The 17,782-nt window shown below is 41.5% G+C and overlaps 1 protein-coding gene across 14 annotated transcripts in view; it reads right to left on the bottom strand.

Moving 5' to 3' along the window:
- The window catches only part of CaMKII (Calcium/calmodulin-dependent protein kinase II), a 289,855-nt gene that overhangs the window by 101,187 nt on the left and 170,886 nt on the right, over positions 1–17,782 (bottom strand). For all 14 annotated transcript variants that reach the window (XM_050194726.3, XM_050194728.3, XM_050194722.3 and 11 more), the window contains exons 4-5: positions 4,332–4,386; positions 1,662–1,727 (exon numbers count right to left, since the gene is read on the bottom strand). In XM_050194726.3, the coding sequence (XP_050050683.1) occupies positions 1,662–1,727; positions 4,332–4,386 (121 nt within the window). The remainder of the gene's footprint in view (positions 1–1,661; positions 1,728–4,331; positions 4,387–17,782) is intronic.

The raw sequence follows: 17,782 nt of genomic DNA, 5'->3' as shown, positions 1-17,782 counted from the left end.
CCATTGGCTCAACTAGCATCCACAAGCGACATTCCTCTCCTGCCCTGACGTAAGGGCCAACATGACATTCACATGATAACTCCTGCCTCCTTTCTTTCTCTTTGCTTCTTCCTGTGCAGCGTACTTCCGTTGGCAATTTTGTGGTCTCTATATTAAATGGGGATCCCCAAGTTGTTAGCACTGCTGATGGACATTTGTGTAGCTGTTAGCACTGCTGGTGGACATTTGTGTACTGGAAGAATGATGCGCAACATGGAGGTGCGAGCTGTGACGTCTCTATGGACATGGAGATGGGCTCTTCTAAGGAGGGAGGGCATGCGGCAGTTCATTTTCTACTAGTTTCGTGGTGTACATCAGTGTAATGCTTCGCAGACATGATCATCACCATGTGATCAACACAGCGCACTTGCGCTTGACTGCAAGGCCCAAACATGGTGAGACGTCTTTTAAAGGCCAACAGCAATGAAATTTCACTTTGGCTAATTGGTCATACATGAGTAGTATATATGACTGAAGTAACCTTGACAAAGCCATATGGCTGGTAATTGCCTAGTTTTTAACTTAACAGCTGCTAAATAGCACCTTAGCAAACACACATCTGGTGGGAAGCTGATGTGACGCAGATTCTAGAATTGCACACGCATACTAATCCCGCTGTCGTGCTTAAATGCCTGAGCACCTAGGTAGGCACTGGTTTTCAATGTTCTAAGTACTTCGTCACTTCCAGTAAGCAGTAAGAAAGTTGAACCTTGCAAGCGTTTCGTGACATATTAGCTTGTAGTTCAAATTAAAATTTTGCACATCTGCTTTGTACTTACGCTATGAGAAATTAGGCTTTTTACATGGTTAAAATTTTTTTTATCATTGGCCTTCGAGGTGTGCACAATTTTTTAAAATATCTCAATTAATAGCACAGCTACACCAAACATGAACAAGCTACAGTTAAATAAGCTTACATCAGTTTGTTTAGTATATAAACTTGTGTTAAATGAACAATCAATATGCTGTCCTACATATGCTGCGCCAGTCCTAGGCAGCACCTTTACCACCACATATGAAAGAAGCCACGGCCATCAATTGTTCTTAGCAGCTGAAAGGCAGCTTGAATTCAATGCAGGAGAGGAGAGTTGCTGGCCACAACAGTAATAAGATGAAAATATAGTTACCCAATATATATATATATATATATATATATATATATATATATATATATATATATAATTATTACAAAAGATCTATTATCTCATCAGAAATGGCTTATGAAGTTGGTTCTTAAAAATGATGAAACGACCTCCCCAGGACAAAAAAAAATGCATCACAATAACAATTTTACAGCCGAATTGTGGTCTGTGCAGAAGTCATCTAGTAGTGCTTGTGCAGTTAAACAACATTAAAATATAAGCTAACACCTACATGTCTCACATACACTAAAGAAGGTGCAAGTGGTTTTATGCACTGAAGTTCTTAAGCACTAGTATTTTATTGTGTGCAGTATGCACTTCCTTATGAAACACGAAGCAGTGATTACATTGTTACAATGCCTTGTCTGCTTCTTGCCCTGTCCTTACCGCTGCTTTCCCTATGAATACGATGCACCAACCAGCCAAATGAGCAAAGACAACATTACCCCATCCCTGTAGATTACAATATATCTGCATTACCTTGCATCTGCTTCACTGTAGTATTCCCTGGCAACAATGTCCTCGAAAAGTTCACCGCCGGTGACACTGCACACACCAAAGATAAACCCCAGGGTTAGCTGTGACCTTCATTGTTTTTATACAATGCACACTATGGGTGCTGTGTAGATAAATCCTAAGTGCATGAAAGACACACTAAAGTAAGTTACAATTAAATATGAAACAAAGACAGAAGAAGCAATTAGAGATCTGCCAACCTTAAGATGTGAAAAATGCTGCATTCAAAGCCAAGAAACACTAAAATTTGGTGAAAAATACTAAAAATTGTTTTATTACTCCTGACAATTTATTAAAATTTGGTAGAATTTGTTGTGCCAGAACACTGAACATGCACTCTGCAATACAGTAGCCACTAGAATCTGCACCATCAATGTAAATGCTGATGAAGTTAAAGGGAGACTAAAGGAAAATATACCATATCGGTATCCAGTAACCTAAACCCAAGCAGAGCTGCACAGCGTGAACAGCTTCAGCGACCCCCACAAGCAAAACATCAGTTTCTAAATGACACAATAGTGGCATATGGGGAGGTGACATGGAGATTACGTCAACTCGTTTCGTTTTGGCACAGGCGGTTCAAGTTGAGAAGCAGCAGCAGGACCATCAGCAGCAGTGTCCTATACAACAATGTGATATATTGGCACGCAGAAAATGATGAAGTACTACTATACAAGTACTCTATCGACCCAGCTTGACTTAATATTTTCCTTTAGTGCCCCTTTTATTCCCAATATATTCATGCAATGGTGGCTGAAACTTCAGTTGCGATTATGTATTGCTTCTATGAAGTGGCTGGCAGTGTTGCAGATATAGGTCCAAATAATCATATGGGTCCGAAAAATCAGGCTCTGAAAAATCAGTCACTGACTGTATCTCTATTCTTTTGAAATCAGGTTTGCCCTTAACCAGACACAAATAACAAGCTCAAAACTTCTATTGTTATCATTACGACAAAAAAAAAAATCATACATTTTTTGATAATGTAAAATTTAGAAGATATGCAGTCTTACACGGAACACCTGTTGATGAATTAAACACACATACAAAATAAAGGAACCAACACTTTGTCAGTGGCCGCAGGCAAAGATGTAATATGACTGGGCTCTTCTGTTTGTGAAACCTCACATTTTCTGGTTATCTGGGCACTGATAAAGTGAGCAGTACCTTGAGTGAAGTCTGCCTTTTCCTAACACTTTAGTTCCTCAACTATAAGTAAATACGAGTTAAAAAATTGGCAGAGCAGTGCCATGCAAGTAAACAATTTCAGTGGCAATTTGGCAATAAATGAGAGAGACATGCATTAGAATTACGTTGCACCTCTCTAAGGTCCCGGATACATGATTTATATTGTATTCACCATATTGCAAAGTGTTGTTCAGGAGCTCAATCAACACGTCCTGCTTCTTTGTATTGTCTGACCGGAGCAGACCACTGTCAGTTTCACTATATGCGAGTATATTTACCCACACACACACATTTTTCCACTTTGACACTCCTAATGCTAACGCTTTAAAACATGATGTTGACAGTTTCTGGCTAAAATCGCAAGAAAATAGTCACATTCTGAATTGCATACGTTATGACAATAACTGTTTGACTTGCAAGCACCTGGATTAGCTATATGTGATCCAGTCAATAACAATACTATGCTAACTCATATAAACATCGAACTGAATTCACCTCAGAATGGGTTTCAACACTAGACGTAAGAAGTAAGCCCTCGTTGCATGGGTACCAATGCCTAGTGGAGGGCTCAAATTAGAGAAGAAAAAGGTGTATGCTTTACCAAAGTAATTGTAATTGGTGCAATTTAATACTTCAAAGCCTCACTACAGCTATGACGAGCTTCAGTGGATGGATCCAGATTACTTATTGAGTGCTTGGTGTTTTTTAATGAGTGCCAAAATTTAAGTGAATGAGCATTTTTGAATTCTGCCCCCATCAGAATGCAGCGACCCTATCCAGGGATCAAATTTGTCCCCTTATGCTAAGCAGCAGATCATCATATCTGGAGCGACTAAAGTGGATGCAAATGAAAATCATGCCATAAGCTTCCAAGCCAATGCATGCCCAGACAACCTAAATATTTCTTCTGAATATCAGGCTACTCTGAATAATGTTACACGTAGGGGAATAAAACTGAGCAATTAAAGCAGACCATAACAAGCAAAAGGCCACATACTATCAATGTTTTCAAAGGTTATACATCTTGACAACTCTTTCCTGTTTTACGCTTTAATCATCCAAAGTGCAGGCCTTGAAATAACATGTCGCTATTCCGTATGTTGCAGTATTTATCAATGGAAATAATGTTAGATTTTTCAAAGCAGTCACAACTATTGAAATTATGCACCCACTAGCAATTATTAATAAAGTTTAACAACCCAGAGCAACATAGTGGCTATGACAGATGTTGTGGTGGAAGGTGCTGGATTACTTTTGCCCAGCTAGTGTTCTTTAATAAGCACTCAAGGCACAGTAAACAAGCACTCTTGCATTCCGTCCCCACCAGAATACGGCCACCACCACTATGAATCAAACTTGCGACCTCGTGCTCAGCAGCTGAGTGCCATGGCCTCTGAGCCACCATAGCAGACAACACATATGCTTTGAAATGAGAATGAAACTTACAGATCAAAAATTAAATAATGGTATCCTTCCTCTTGTATACTGTCATGAAGCCGCACTGCAAAATACAAATGCAAAAACATACATTATTGCACTTCACAAAAACACATGAAAAATTACAAGTAACCACTTTATATAAAGTCTGCACACAAATTAGCCAACTGTAATGCTGCAATTTCACAAAAATATCACTATGTTTGCTAGGTGTTATAAAGGAATCTAAAGTGAAAGAAAAAAAGCACAAGATTCTGCAAAGAAACTTGGAATTACATGACATACAGAAAGTTTAAATGGTGCAAGAAAAAAGCTGATGCTCTTTCTTTATTTCTTTTTTCCCCTTGTGCCTTGGCAAATCACAGCATTGAAAGCTATTAAACAACACTTGTCTCTCGATTAATTACATATGCAAGAGTGCTTCATCTTCCAATGCTAATGCATTTTATAGCCTCTAAGGCTTTCAGCAGAGGTAAGAAGAACATCTTTTCAATTCCATCCACCTGCGACTAGATCTTGAAAGCATTTGCCTTTAAGAATGCAATCACAACCAAGAAGCATTCTCAATGTTTGTCAAAATATTGTATTGATTTGCGTTCTTTCAGCCGAAGGTAATATATGCGAGGGGCATGCACTCATTTCTCCATGACAGCTAACAATACTTGCTAATGGAAGTCATATTCAAACCAAAATTTACTTTGCAAATTATGGCAGCTCATTAAGGCCAGTTTCAGCCTCTCTATTGAAGCCTCATACCATAAATAAACAGATTATAGCTCACGAATTCAACACTGAAAGCACAATACCACTACAGCATCACTAAAGTATCACCGAACTTTGTACAAAGGCAGGCATCGGAAGCTCATCACAATAGTTTTTTAGTTTAGTTAGTTAGTTAGTTAAGGCGTAAAAGCAACTACGGCTATGATGCGCCACGCACAGGATGAGAATATACAAGTTGATGAAAGTGCTTCAAGCAACAAAATTTATTACTTCAGAGTTTGTTTAAGAAACCTGTTTCTGCTAGAAACTTAAAATATCGTATAGAGATACAAGTGCATTTTCAGCTAGGATCAGGAAGGTATGAAGTGGTGTTAGTGTTTTGTAAAGTTAATAAAAATATTTGGCTTTTTTCCTCTAATGCCGGATATGTTATTAAAAATTGGAGGACGCTTAAGCTTCGCCTTCAAGAGTGGAACGCGATAGCGTTATCACACCCCGTTCGCACCGCCTACTCAAACGCGCTACGCCAGCCAAACGTTGCGATCGGCAGAGATAGCCGGGCCCCGACGAGCCACGAAGGCGGACACGGTAATGGGGCGAGTGGCGCGCCACGTGTCGGGGCAGCGCCGTACATTGCGAGGAGGGGGTCTTCTGTGTTTGCCGCAAGATGGCTCTGCGCGTGCGCAGAGCGCAGAAGAAATTTAGCGGAAACGTACATCGCTACTCGTGAAACTGCGACTTCTGTAAGTTACATGGTCATAATTACCGATATACACCGCAGTATAACTTTCTACGGCACGTTTATAAGGCAACACGCATTCACTAGAAGCGATTTTGTCCTGTTTTGAAGGAACGAACTCGTGGCTGAGTGGTAGCGTCTCCGTCTCACACTCCGGAGACCCTGGTTCGATTCCCACCAGCCCATCTTGCAAGATGTTTTTTGTTTATGAAGTGCCTTCTGGGATTTATCGCTCACGGCCAACGCCGCTGACGCCGACGACACCGGCTTTTCTGCGACACGAGCTCCTTAACGCTGTCGCGTTAAAATGTGATTCATAGTTAGAGGTTCTTGGCACTGATTACAAACCGCTTGTTGTTCTTTTTTCAAGAAAAAGTTATGCGCGAGATGTGGGTGTCTAGTATGAACGTGACATAGAATAACTTCCATCAAACGTTCCTGGTGGTATGATGTCTTGCACTCCTACAGTATGGGCTTTACTATTTGTAGTTTATGGTCAACTTGACAGTCCCAATCCTTTTGCCACTTTGAGGCGATTGCAGCACGGACCACCCAGACACAGTCCTTGAATGGAAGATTTATTTCTATTAGTCTTTCATGGGCTGTTACTGCTGCATATTGGTCCACCTTTTGATTTCCCAGGATTGCATGTGGCTTGGAACCCAACAGAGACGAATTAATTTACCATTATTTTTACTTTTGCTAAGCATTCTCAGGATGCCACCGAGAAGAGGTTCGCACTCTGCTTTTCTATGGAGGGGATTAAGTGAACTGAGAGTGGACACGGGAGCACCGCTACAACGATGTCATGTAACATACTGCTCTTCGTGCATGTTTTCTGCGCTCTCCTGAGCTTCGCCTCAAACGGAGTGGTGGCATCTTTGGTCGACCCACTTTTCCTGCATCGCAGCAACGCCGTTTCATATTCAGCTTCTCTCGTGCACAATGGTTCCAGCGGATCATCCGGGGGCGGCTGTACTGGCCGCACTCCGGAGGGGCCGCACGTGGATACCGTCTTCTGCGCACCTTCCTTGGACACGATGACATCAGGATACATGCCTAAGACGGACTGGCTGCTTGTTATAAATACAGACCCATGGCTTATCGGCTTCAGTGGACACGGCAGCATTGCTACAACGATGTCACCTAACGTGCCACTCTTCGTACAGGTTAGTGACAAGAAATACGGTTTCCACAGCAATGATCCTTGTCTCGTAGTGCTGCCGTGTCCACAAACATTGCTTCACTGTATGTCTGATCGTTTTCCGGTGGTGAGCCTGTTACTGAGCCTATCGGGCGACATTGGAGAGAATCCAGGGCCTATGGCAGAACAAATGTACAAAGAAATGCTGTAGAATCAGAAAGAGATAATTTCTAAACTATCGGTGATTCAACTTAAACCTGACTCGTTTGAAGCACAGATGCTGGATATACACAAGCGACTTTGCTCCATTGAAAGCACAGTACAAAGCATCGATGAAACTCAGAGCAGGCGTAGGAACCTCGAAATTGTCTCAAATCCTGTGACGAAACAAGAAGTCTGATTAATCAAGTAGATGATCTGGATAACTGATCGCAGCACAATAACCTGATAATTAGAGGCGTGGTAGAGGATGACCACAAGACTGAAGAGATACTGCTGAAGAAAGTTAACAATGAGGTGGTTAGTGCCATTTTGGGGGTACAAGTTAGTTCAATCGAAAGAACACAAAGGCTTGGCAGGAGGCTGGCTGGTAAGACCTGCCCGATAATTTTCAGGGTGGCAGACTAAAAGGACAAAGTGAAAATTCTGAGTAACTGTTCAGGACTTAACGGAACGAATTACAGTGTTTGCGAGAGATTTTCGAAGAGAGTTGCGGAAATAAGGAAAAAGTTGTGGAACTCAGCTGCAGAAGAAAAAAAAAGGCAGTACAGTTAAGCTTATTTTTGATAAACTAAAAATAAATAACGTTCTCCATGCCTGGAACGAGGAAAAGAACGAAAGATACAAGTGTGGTAGTGAACCAAGAATTGTCAGTGACTGACATGAACATAAAAAACGTCGATCTCTCAAAATAATCAATGTAAATGCAAGAAGCAAGTTAAATAAGGGAGAGGCACTAGAGTTGATAACCTTGGAGTATGAACCCGACCTGATCGTGATTATGAAGACATGGCTGAAAAACAGCATATTTGATGTAGAAGTTACGCCCCCAAGGCATAGCATAGTTAGAAAAGACCAATCCGGAAGCGGTGGAGGCGTCGCAATCCTGATTAAGCAAAATATACTCTTTACTATTATAGCAGTCCCAGGTGATATCGAAAGCATTTGGATCAAGACAATGTTAAGTAATTGCAGATTTTTTATCGGAGGCGTATACAGAGCACCAAATACGACGACAGAGCAAATTCTGCAACTTCGTAAATTCATGGATTCCAATTTTAAACAGAGCAACATGTTTGCGAACTGCCTGGATCAGAGAAACCGTGACTGCAGGTGCATTGGAGGAGCTGGTGTCGAAGGCAGCCGGATAGGTGGCCTCGATCTCACACCGGATGATCCTGGTAACATCGCCAGTGTTGTTGGGATGAGGAGCGTCGGCACAGGAAGATGTCGCTGGGGTGTTGGCCAGACGGGCAAACTGCTGGTCGATATGCCAGCTTTTAGCGAGTTCCAGGTGGCGGCACTCTTTTATAACTGTGTCCATCGTTGCCACGTTGTTCAAAATGAGCAAGCTGAAGGCGTCATCGGCAATGCCTTTGAGGATGTGGGAAATCTTGTCTGACTCAGTCATTGTGCTTTTGGGTGATTTCAATCTTCCGGATATTAATTGGAGCTCATATTTACCTGGTGAAACAAATGTGACACTCAGTGAACAATTAGAATTAATATTCTGTTACAACCTCGTACAAGTCATAAATGATTACACACGGATTTGTGCATCAAGATCTTCCATTCTAGATCTTTTTTTTTTGTGCCTAAGTCTCTAACTAGCTATATAAATGAACGCGAAGTTGTTGAAGGTTTAGCTGATCATAAAATGATTATGCTTTCTTTTAACTTGTCTCCACTCTCTTTGGATAAGGAATTACTAAAGCAGATATTGAATTTCCATGCTGCGCATTATGTTAGCAAACTAGACTATCTTGAACATTCCTTTGACGAGTTTACTACAATATACGAATGCAATTCTAGTACGGATCGCTTGTGGAGACACTTTTCGTCAGTGGTGTCTCATTGCATTGAACATTTTATTCCTAAATGAAACAAAAAAAGAAAGCAGAAAAATCCATGGATAAGCAGAGAAATAGTTCCTTCAAAACGAAGAATCCAGAGGAAAAGGAAAGCATGTTCCAAAAACTCGAGCCCACAAATGTTGAATACCCTACGACAAATGAGGAAAGAACTTTACTGTCTTGTTCGGGATTCGAGGCATAAGTTCTATAACATAACACTGAAAACGTTTTTCTCGGATGAACCTGCTAAGTTCTGGCGATATGTTAACCCATCAACGAAATCTTATTCTTCACATAATCAAAAAGTCACAGAGGAGTGCACAGAAGCTTTCAATTATTTTTTTCTTTTCTCTATTCAACCGTGACGACGCAACGGTACCGATCTTGCCTCTTTCTCCTGACCGTCCTTCAGCTACAATGTGGTGATTAATGAAGTAGGCGTCCTACACCTTCTTTTGCGTATTAATGTTAAAGAAAGTGTCGGTACAGACGGCATTCCCAATGAGTTTTATACCGGTACGCTGAGTGGATAGCTAAATACTTAACGATTATCGTTCAATCAACCATTAGCCAAAGTACCATTCCTAGAGCTTGGAAACAGACCAAAATTGTACCTATTCATAAGGGTGGCATCACAACAGACGGAGGCAACTACAGGCCAATTTCCCTTACGAGCACCTGCTCTAAGTTACTGCAGCATATTATTAGTGAACACCCTTCAAATTATATCAAAACATAATTTATTGTCACCAACTCAACACTGATTCTGCAAGGGTCTGTCTACCATAACACAACTCCTTGAATTAGTTCATAACCTCTCTGAAACAATCAATGACCGTGAACAGATATATCTCATTTTTTTAGATTTCTCCAAAGCATTCGATAAAGTATCCCACCAAAAATTGTTGTTGAAGAATGATGCTTTCTTTAAACATTCTAATATCACTAACTGGTTCAGATCTTATCTTCAGTCACGAGAACAATACGTCAAAATAGATGGCTGTAAATCAAGTCTCCTACCAGTACTGTCAGGGTTATCTCAGGGCAGTGTACTAGGGCCCCTCCTATTCCTAATATTTATTAATGATGCTGCAAATTGTACAACTGTTCGACTACAATTATTTATGGACAATTGTCGGTTATACAATAAGATAACATCACTAGACGATCAACTGGAATTACAGGCTAGTTTACAAAAGGTTACTGAACGGTGTGGCCAGCGGCAAATGATGCTAAACCCAGATAAATCTGTGTCTATGTCCATAACGAGAAAAAAGGTTATTCGTGCTAACAGCTACAAAATTCACAACACTGAACTGAAAAAGGTAACTCAACATAAATACTTAGGTGTACTATTTACCGAAGACCTCAGGTGGAACGCACACATAGATGTGGTATGCAATAAAGCCAGTAGAGTGCTATGGAGTCTCAGACGCAACTTACGCAGTGGTACACCTGGAATAAAAAACCTGGCATATAAGACCTTAATAAGACCCATTATAGAATATGCAAAAGTAGTATGGGACCCACACATGGCAATAAATCGTCACAAATTAGAGTGCAGCGTTTAGCAGCTAGATTTATATTTAACTAATATCGCTATTGTCACTCCCCTAGCGAATTGTGCTGGAATGCAAATCTTTCTGCTTTAGAAGTTAGGACAGCAGAGGACAGATAAAAATTTCTCTTCCTCATCATTCATAATAAACTTAACATTAATGGGTTCGACTTCTTCAAATTATCGCTCAACGCACTTTTCCGACATGGACATAGCATGTATATCGAGTCACCATTAGCACGAAATGACACGTTTAAATATAGCTATTTTCCTTGAGTAATTAAGGAATGGAACATGCTGCCCTATTCACTGGTTTTCTCTTCTTCTTTAAGTACATTTCTAGAGGAGCTGCAGATTGTTCAGGTCAAGAAGTGTTCTGATCCGCTAGATTATCAACACTGCGCAGTGGTCCCGACGAGCACAATTGTGCTCGGATTATTACTTCTGTGAATATATGTGAAACAGCAGTGCCTTTATTTGTTTTATCATTATCTTCATTGTTGCATATGTGATTCTTTATTGTATTGTAAATATTGACTGTATCTCCATTCCTGTAATGACCCTTTAGGGGTTAACAGTATCAGTAAACAAACAAACAAAATCTGTGAAGACAACTGTTTTTTTTCTAATAATTTCCTGTTACTATTTTTTCCAAAGCCATAAGCAGGGCGTATACTTTGGCTGTAAAAACCAAAGCAAACTGTGGCAGCCTAAGACAATTTTCTCAGTGTTCCGATCACTGCACTTCTGACAAGTTCGTTTGTCTTTGACCCATATGTAAAACTTGGTGTAGTCATTGTATTTTTCTTGCAATTCTGAGAAATCTTGCATTACATGTTCACGCAGTGTTTCTTTATTCATGTGGTGTGTTAGAGTGAAATCACAAAAATGTGCAAAATCATACCACGGGGGCAGTCTGTTCGGTCTTTCGGCAGCCCTAGGAACCTTGCTCGGAACACTGTAGTTTCGACACATTTCTTCAAAACGAAGGAAAAGTGGGTTCATGCTATGTGGTTTGTTGGTATAGTGCATTCTGTTCATGGTGTAAGTGAAAAGAGTGTAGGCAGAGCTGCGATTCTGAGTACACATGAAATTGTGAGCAAGGCTCTTCGCTGCTCCAAACCGGGTTCATTACTATCGGCATATAGGCTTTCTATTGGTGAGGTACTGTACGCATCAGCTGCTAAGCGTAGTCCATGACTGTGTGTGGGATCAAGACGTTTGAGGTACGACTGCCTTGCTGACCCATAAGCTATGCAGCCGTAGTCAAGAATGCTGCGCATGACAGAGCAGTAAATTCGCAACAGGCATGTTTGGTGGGCACCCCAATGCTTATGTGACAGGAAGGACATTCAGGATGTTAAGTGCTCTGTTTGCCTTAGTTCTTATGCTGCTAATGTGGGCGATGAAATTTAGTTTATTATTGAAAATTATTCCTAAAAACTTTTGTTCGTGCTTAAATGGTAGTGGACTTTGATATAATTTGAGAGCTGAGTCTGGGTGTAACCTCCTTTTTTATGAAAACACACCTACCACAGTTTTTTTTTAGTAGAAAAACAGAATCCATTTTTATCGGCCCATTGTGTCAACTTGTTGATTGTTATCCGGATTTGCCTTTCGCATGTAGACGTACACAAGGCACGGCTTGCAATTTGAAAGTTGCCAACATATAAAGAGTACATAATGTTGGATGGTATAACTGAATTTATGCAATTCATCTTTACCACGAAAAGCGTAGTGATTTCCTTGGACAAAGACTCGGGACAATGTTGCACCCAGACGGACTTGAACTATTCTATTTAATATAAAATCGGCCAGAAAGTTAAGCATTCTGCTGCGCGTATTCCTAGTGTTGCTAAATCTTGCAAAATACCATACCTCCATGCAGTGCCGTATGCTTTTTCTACGTCGAAAAAGAGCACTAGGCAGTGTTGTTTGTAAAGGAATGTTTCATCTATGGCATGTTCAACACAAACAAGATGGTCAGTTGTTGAGCAGCCTTTCTTGTAACCACACTGGTGAGTATCTAGTAAGTTATCTGTTTCGAGAATGCATGTTAATCTTATATTTATTATGCTTTCATATGATTTTACCAGGCAACTTGTTAGTGCTATAGGTCTATAGCTGCTGGGAGTATTTGGTGACTTTCCCGCTTTCAGGAAGTGAACAATAACTGCTTTTTTCCACTCTGCAGCCATTTTAACCCTTTCCCAGATTGCATTAAAGAAATGCAACAAGGCCTTCACTGCGTTCTGGGAAAGGGGGGCAGCATAGTTTAACAAGAGATTACTCTGTTTATTTCATGGAGCATTAAAGGGGCATTAAATGGTCTATTTGAACTTCCTGTTTTCTGAAGCTTTTTTTTTTTTTCTGCAGACTATGTTTTAGGAAGGTTCCAGACTAGTTTGCTGAGGTAGATATGGTGTAGAAGTGCTAGCCTAATATGTCTGCTTGTTCCTGTAGACTTGTTTGCGTGCCTGAAGCTGAGAGTATGGGCATTGTGTAGGGAGCATAATCACCCCTAAACTTGCGAACCTGGTCCCACACTCTCTTGGATGTGGTTGAGCTCTTAATCAATGAAATATAACTTTTCCATATGTGTTTTTCAGCTTGCCTGCAGATATACCTTGCTTTCACTTCGCTTTGTTGAACGACAGAAGATTATCTTGTGTTGGGTACCTTTCAAAGATACCCCATGCTTTGTTTTTAAGTTTTTTTAGCTTCTGTGCACTCGTTCGTCCACCAGGGTTTTAGTTTTTTTCCTTAAGAATCCAGTAGAATGGGGAATAGCTTCTTCCGTCACAGCAACTATGTAAGCAGTAATCCTCTCATTCATTTCGTTTATGCTTACGTAATCTAAAATCATTTTATCCAGACTAGCTTTTTCGGTGAAGAGAGGCCAAGTTGCTAGATGAAGTTTCCAATGGAGTGCTCTAGAAAGTAGGATAGGTAGCGTGGATGTTAGTTTTATATATGCGGGCATATGGTCCCTACCGTAGGGATTAGCTATTACATTCCATAGGAGATCAGTGAATAGAGATGGTGAACACAATGCAATACCGAGGCAACTCATAGCTCCTGCACTTGGGGAGCATTAAGTTGCAGCACCAGCGTTTAAAAGGCATATGTCATTTGTTAGGATAAAATCTTCAAGTGTTTGTTTGTCCCCTGGTGTTGGCTGTTTCGTTACCCCATAATGTGTTATGTGCGTTAAAATCACCTGCTATTAAAAAAGGTTCAGGTAGCTGGTTTAAAATTAACTCTAGATCTCTTCTCAAAATGTGAATGCGGTGGGATGTATAATGAACAAATGGTGATGGTTTTGTGGGCTAAAATGGTGACAGGAACTGCTTTTATGTGACTGTTAGTGGCAACTTCTCAAGCTGTGATACCGCCCTGCAGAACAATGGCTACCCACCACCTGAAAGCCGGCTCGCTTGAGTACAGTCGCGCCATATGACAGTAAAGCCTTTTAAAAAATATTTATATTTTTCACCTAGGTTTGTTTCCTGTAAGCACAAGGCCACAGGAGAGAAGTTCCTTAACATGCCTTTGATGTCACCTAAGGTGCGTAAGAGTCCTCTGCAATTCCAGTGGATAATAAAAGCCATTTTAAAAGCGATAACCTTTAGGTTATCGCTTTCTTATTTAACATGGTTATTCGGACTTTGCCCTTCTTTCCGTGCTCGAGAAAGCACTTGTCCTTCGGTGTCGACGACACAGGGGTTTTTGTGTCTACCTCCATCACTCTCACTGAGGCACTGGGGGACCGAGAGTTGTGTCCTCTGTTGGCGCCGAGACATGTGTATTGGGCCTTTGGGTTCGATTGAATTTAGGGACCTGCGGGTCTGGTGTCAGCAGGACCTTTGAAGAGGATGAAGCAGCACTGGCTGCTTCCACAACAGGAGCAGGAGGGGTCACTGCAGGAACACTATGCGTAGGCTTTGAGGACTCCTGAGGCCTCTGTGACACTGCCCCCGTCTGCGTCACATAGGCATAACTTCTTCTCGAAAAGTATGACAATCGCTTTCTTGGTTCAAAGAATGAGATTTTTTTCTATAATAGTGCAATTACTTCCTTTTCTTTTTTCCAGCGAAGGTAAGACTGCGAGTAAGGTGGGTGGTCTCCTTTGCAGTTAACGCAATGTGGGGAAGAAGTGCAATTGTGAGATTGGTGATCATTGGAGCTGCATTTAGCATAAGTCGTTTGTCCTCGGCATGCATGTGAAGCATGTCCAAACCTTTGACATTTGAAACATCGTCTGGGGTTCAGGATATATGGTCTGACATTTACTTTTATGTACCCTGCATCTAATGAGCATTGCGCTTGTTCCAAAGGTGAGTATAACATGTTTTGTGAGGATTTGCTGGTCATTTCTGTGGATGGCAATTCTTTGTAGTTTGGTCACATTTTGTTGCTGGAAACCCTCCAGCAGTTCCTCATCACTCAAGCCAGGAAAGTCTTCCTCAGAAATCACACCCCTGCTTGTATTTGGTGTTCTGTGGGCTGAAATTGTCACCGTCATGTCCCCAATACTGGTAAGTTCCGGGAGATCTTGTGTTTGAACTTTGTCATGTAGTTCTAGGAGGAGGACCCTGCTAGACATTTTTGATGCTTTGTATGTTGTTCCAATTTTGCATGTCAGGCACTTGGCCACCAGGAACAGAGAGAGCTTTATTATTGGTAAGTTGTCTTTGCTGTGACTACATAGTACTTGGGAAATGATGGAGCACTTCTCCGAAAGAACTGGAACGATGCTTTGGTACGGCACCTTTTCAGACGCTGATCATAGAGAACAGAAGTTTGTGCTGCCATAAGAAAATATGTATGCTCAGCACCAGTGCCGACCGCCCACCATGGAGCTCAATGAAAGGACGCAGCAGAGCTTGCATGCAAGTCTGCACAACACCAGTTGTAAGCCGCTACTATACCAAATATGGTGTACCCAAGGAAGGATAGTCACACAAGGTTAACCCTTGCCACCAGGGAGAAAGGACGTAAATGGAAGAGAGAAGAAGACAGGAAAGGCCAAAAGGTGTGAGAGAGATGAATATTTGAGGAAAGAGAGACAGGAAAAGTAGACTGCCGGTTTCCTCCAGGTGGGTCAGTCTGGAGGTACCGTCTATGTGAAGCAGAGGCCAAAGAGGTGTGTTGCCTTCGCTAAGGGGCCTTAAAGGTCCAAACACCTGGCATCGGGTGAATCCTCAGGATCCCCCCTTTCCCCAGACACAGCTAAGCCACACACGGCTACACACTGGAGGGTACAATCCTCATGTGCTCAGGTATGCGGTGTCGCAACACACCAAATGCTTGCTGACGCAGACACCCCTGAGGGGTCATCACAATGGGCATCTTCAAGTGGAATACCATATTTGCAACACAGCGGTGTAAGGATCTTAAAGAGGTCCTGAAGCGGCCCTCGGACTTGGTCAAAGAACACAACCTGTGAATAGCATACGCTGCTGAGAACATCTCTGTCAACTTTTGCCGTTGTGCATGGCACGTAGAGTTTACAAGCAGAGCGCGAAGTCACCTTTTTCTCAAACACTCTCTTTTCAAATGAGACTTTCTCCTCACTCGTTTCGAAGCTGCCAGTGCATGCCAGATTCCCATAGACGGCTGCTACAGGCCCATAGTTGACATCAATCAAGAAGGATGTTTGGATCAGTTCGCTTCTTCATACTGTTACTGTGTATATTTATTGATGCAGTTTAATAAACAGGCTGAAGCAAGTGAAAATCTGCATATTGAATTTTGGTAAGAATTACATACTTCTGGAAGAAGAGAAGCACAATCAAGAACGAAAATTTATTTCTGGGATCAGTCACCCAAACAACCACTTGCACATTGATATCAACCATGAAGATACACGTACATGACGCCTGAAAACAATCTAAAACTGGTACATCAAGGAAACAAAATAAACCTAAATGAGATATTGCAAATGCGGTCAGCTTTCATGGCATGCGCAAATCATCTAACTCTCTCACGGACAATGTGACGGTTTGCTGATGCATTGGTCAATAACCAAGAGGATTTGCTCGGTTTCTATTATTAATCTTACACACATGCACCTATCCCCATCCATAATAGTGGTGTCTTCTAGAAGTGGGCGACATGGGCGACATGAACAGAAATAGTGGTGTCTACGTGGACATCCAAAATCAAATCATGGTCGGGCTAGAGGGGAGATGTGTGCACTCTTTTTATAGCCTGTTCTTCCGTGCTAGCTCCCACCTTACGCTGCAGATTGTGGCGCAGTCACCCTACCCTTTCCAGCTTAGCGGACTGTCATTGGACAGAATCACGACTAAACAATGAGGGTGCGACGGAAAAAAAAAAATCTTCTCTCTGAGCCAGTCTGACCAATTTCCTTTGACTATGCCTTTGACACTCCCATGTCCTCTTAGCCGAGAGGAGGTAGGGGAGGTTTAACTGCACTCCAGTGAAAAAATCATCGTCTACGTTTCTAAGCTATTAGTTGCTGTAGTTCTTTCAATAATGTCAAACAGGGTGTTCGTTACAGCAGCCAAAGGGACAGGGACGGATAATATTTCGTTTATTTATGGTGCCATAATGCTCCACTTGCCATTTTGTTTGTTTCATTGTGTCCACTGTTGCCTAGCTTTACGAGTTTGTGTGCGCGTGGATGTCTATGTCATTTTCTCTCCTTCCTCGATTGCATGTGATGTATTAAACATGTCCTAGCATACCAAGCCTTTCACTCAGCTACACTCCCCCGTTATCATTAAACTTTCTCTCACCAGCGTGTATGTATTTTAACATACTAGTTGATGTAAACAGTTTCCTCGTAACACATTCTTGGAATACACAAGTTCTGTGCATGATGGGTGGGAAATATAGGGTAAATAACATAACATGGCAGTGAGTGCTAAGAATATTCCACTAATTCACTTCCAGGTAAATAGTTCAAAACCATGGTATCACAGGACGCTACGCTCATTAAAAAATAAAAAGAAACGCCTGTTCAGAATTGCTAAGCGGCAAGGAACCGCAGTGGTGTGGTTAAAACATAAAGAGTCCGAAAAAGATTATTGCTGTAACATTCATAGCGCTAAGCACAAATTCTTTTCACATGACCTCCAATCCATGATGCAAAATAACCCTAAAAATTCTGGGCAGTGATTTCCCCTCGAAAAGACTCGAGCCGAATTTCACTCCAAGACAATACCGGAGCACCTATTTCAGAAGAATCCTCAGTTG

Source organism: Dermacentor andersoni, chromosome 1 (assembly GCF_023375885.2).
Source record: "Dermacentor andersoni chromosome 1, qqDerAnde1_hic_scaffold, whole genome shotgun sequence".
NCBI lineage: Eukaryota > Metazoa > Arthropoda > Arachnida > Ixodida > Ixodidae > Dermacentor > Dermacentor andersoni.
Note: the sequence above shows the minus strand (reverse complement) of the source record. Positions and strands in the feature narration are given on the sequence as shown.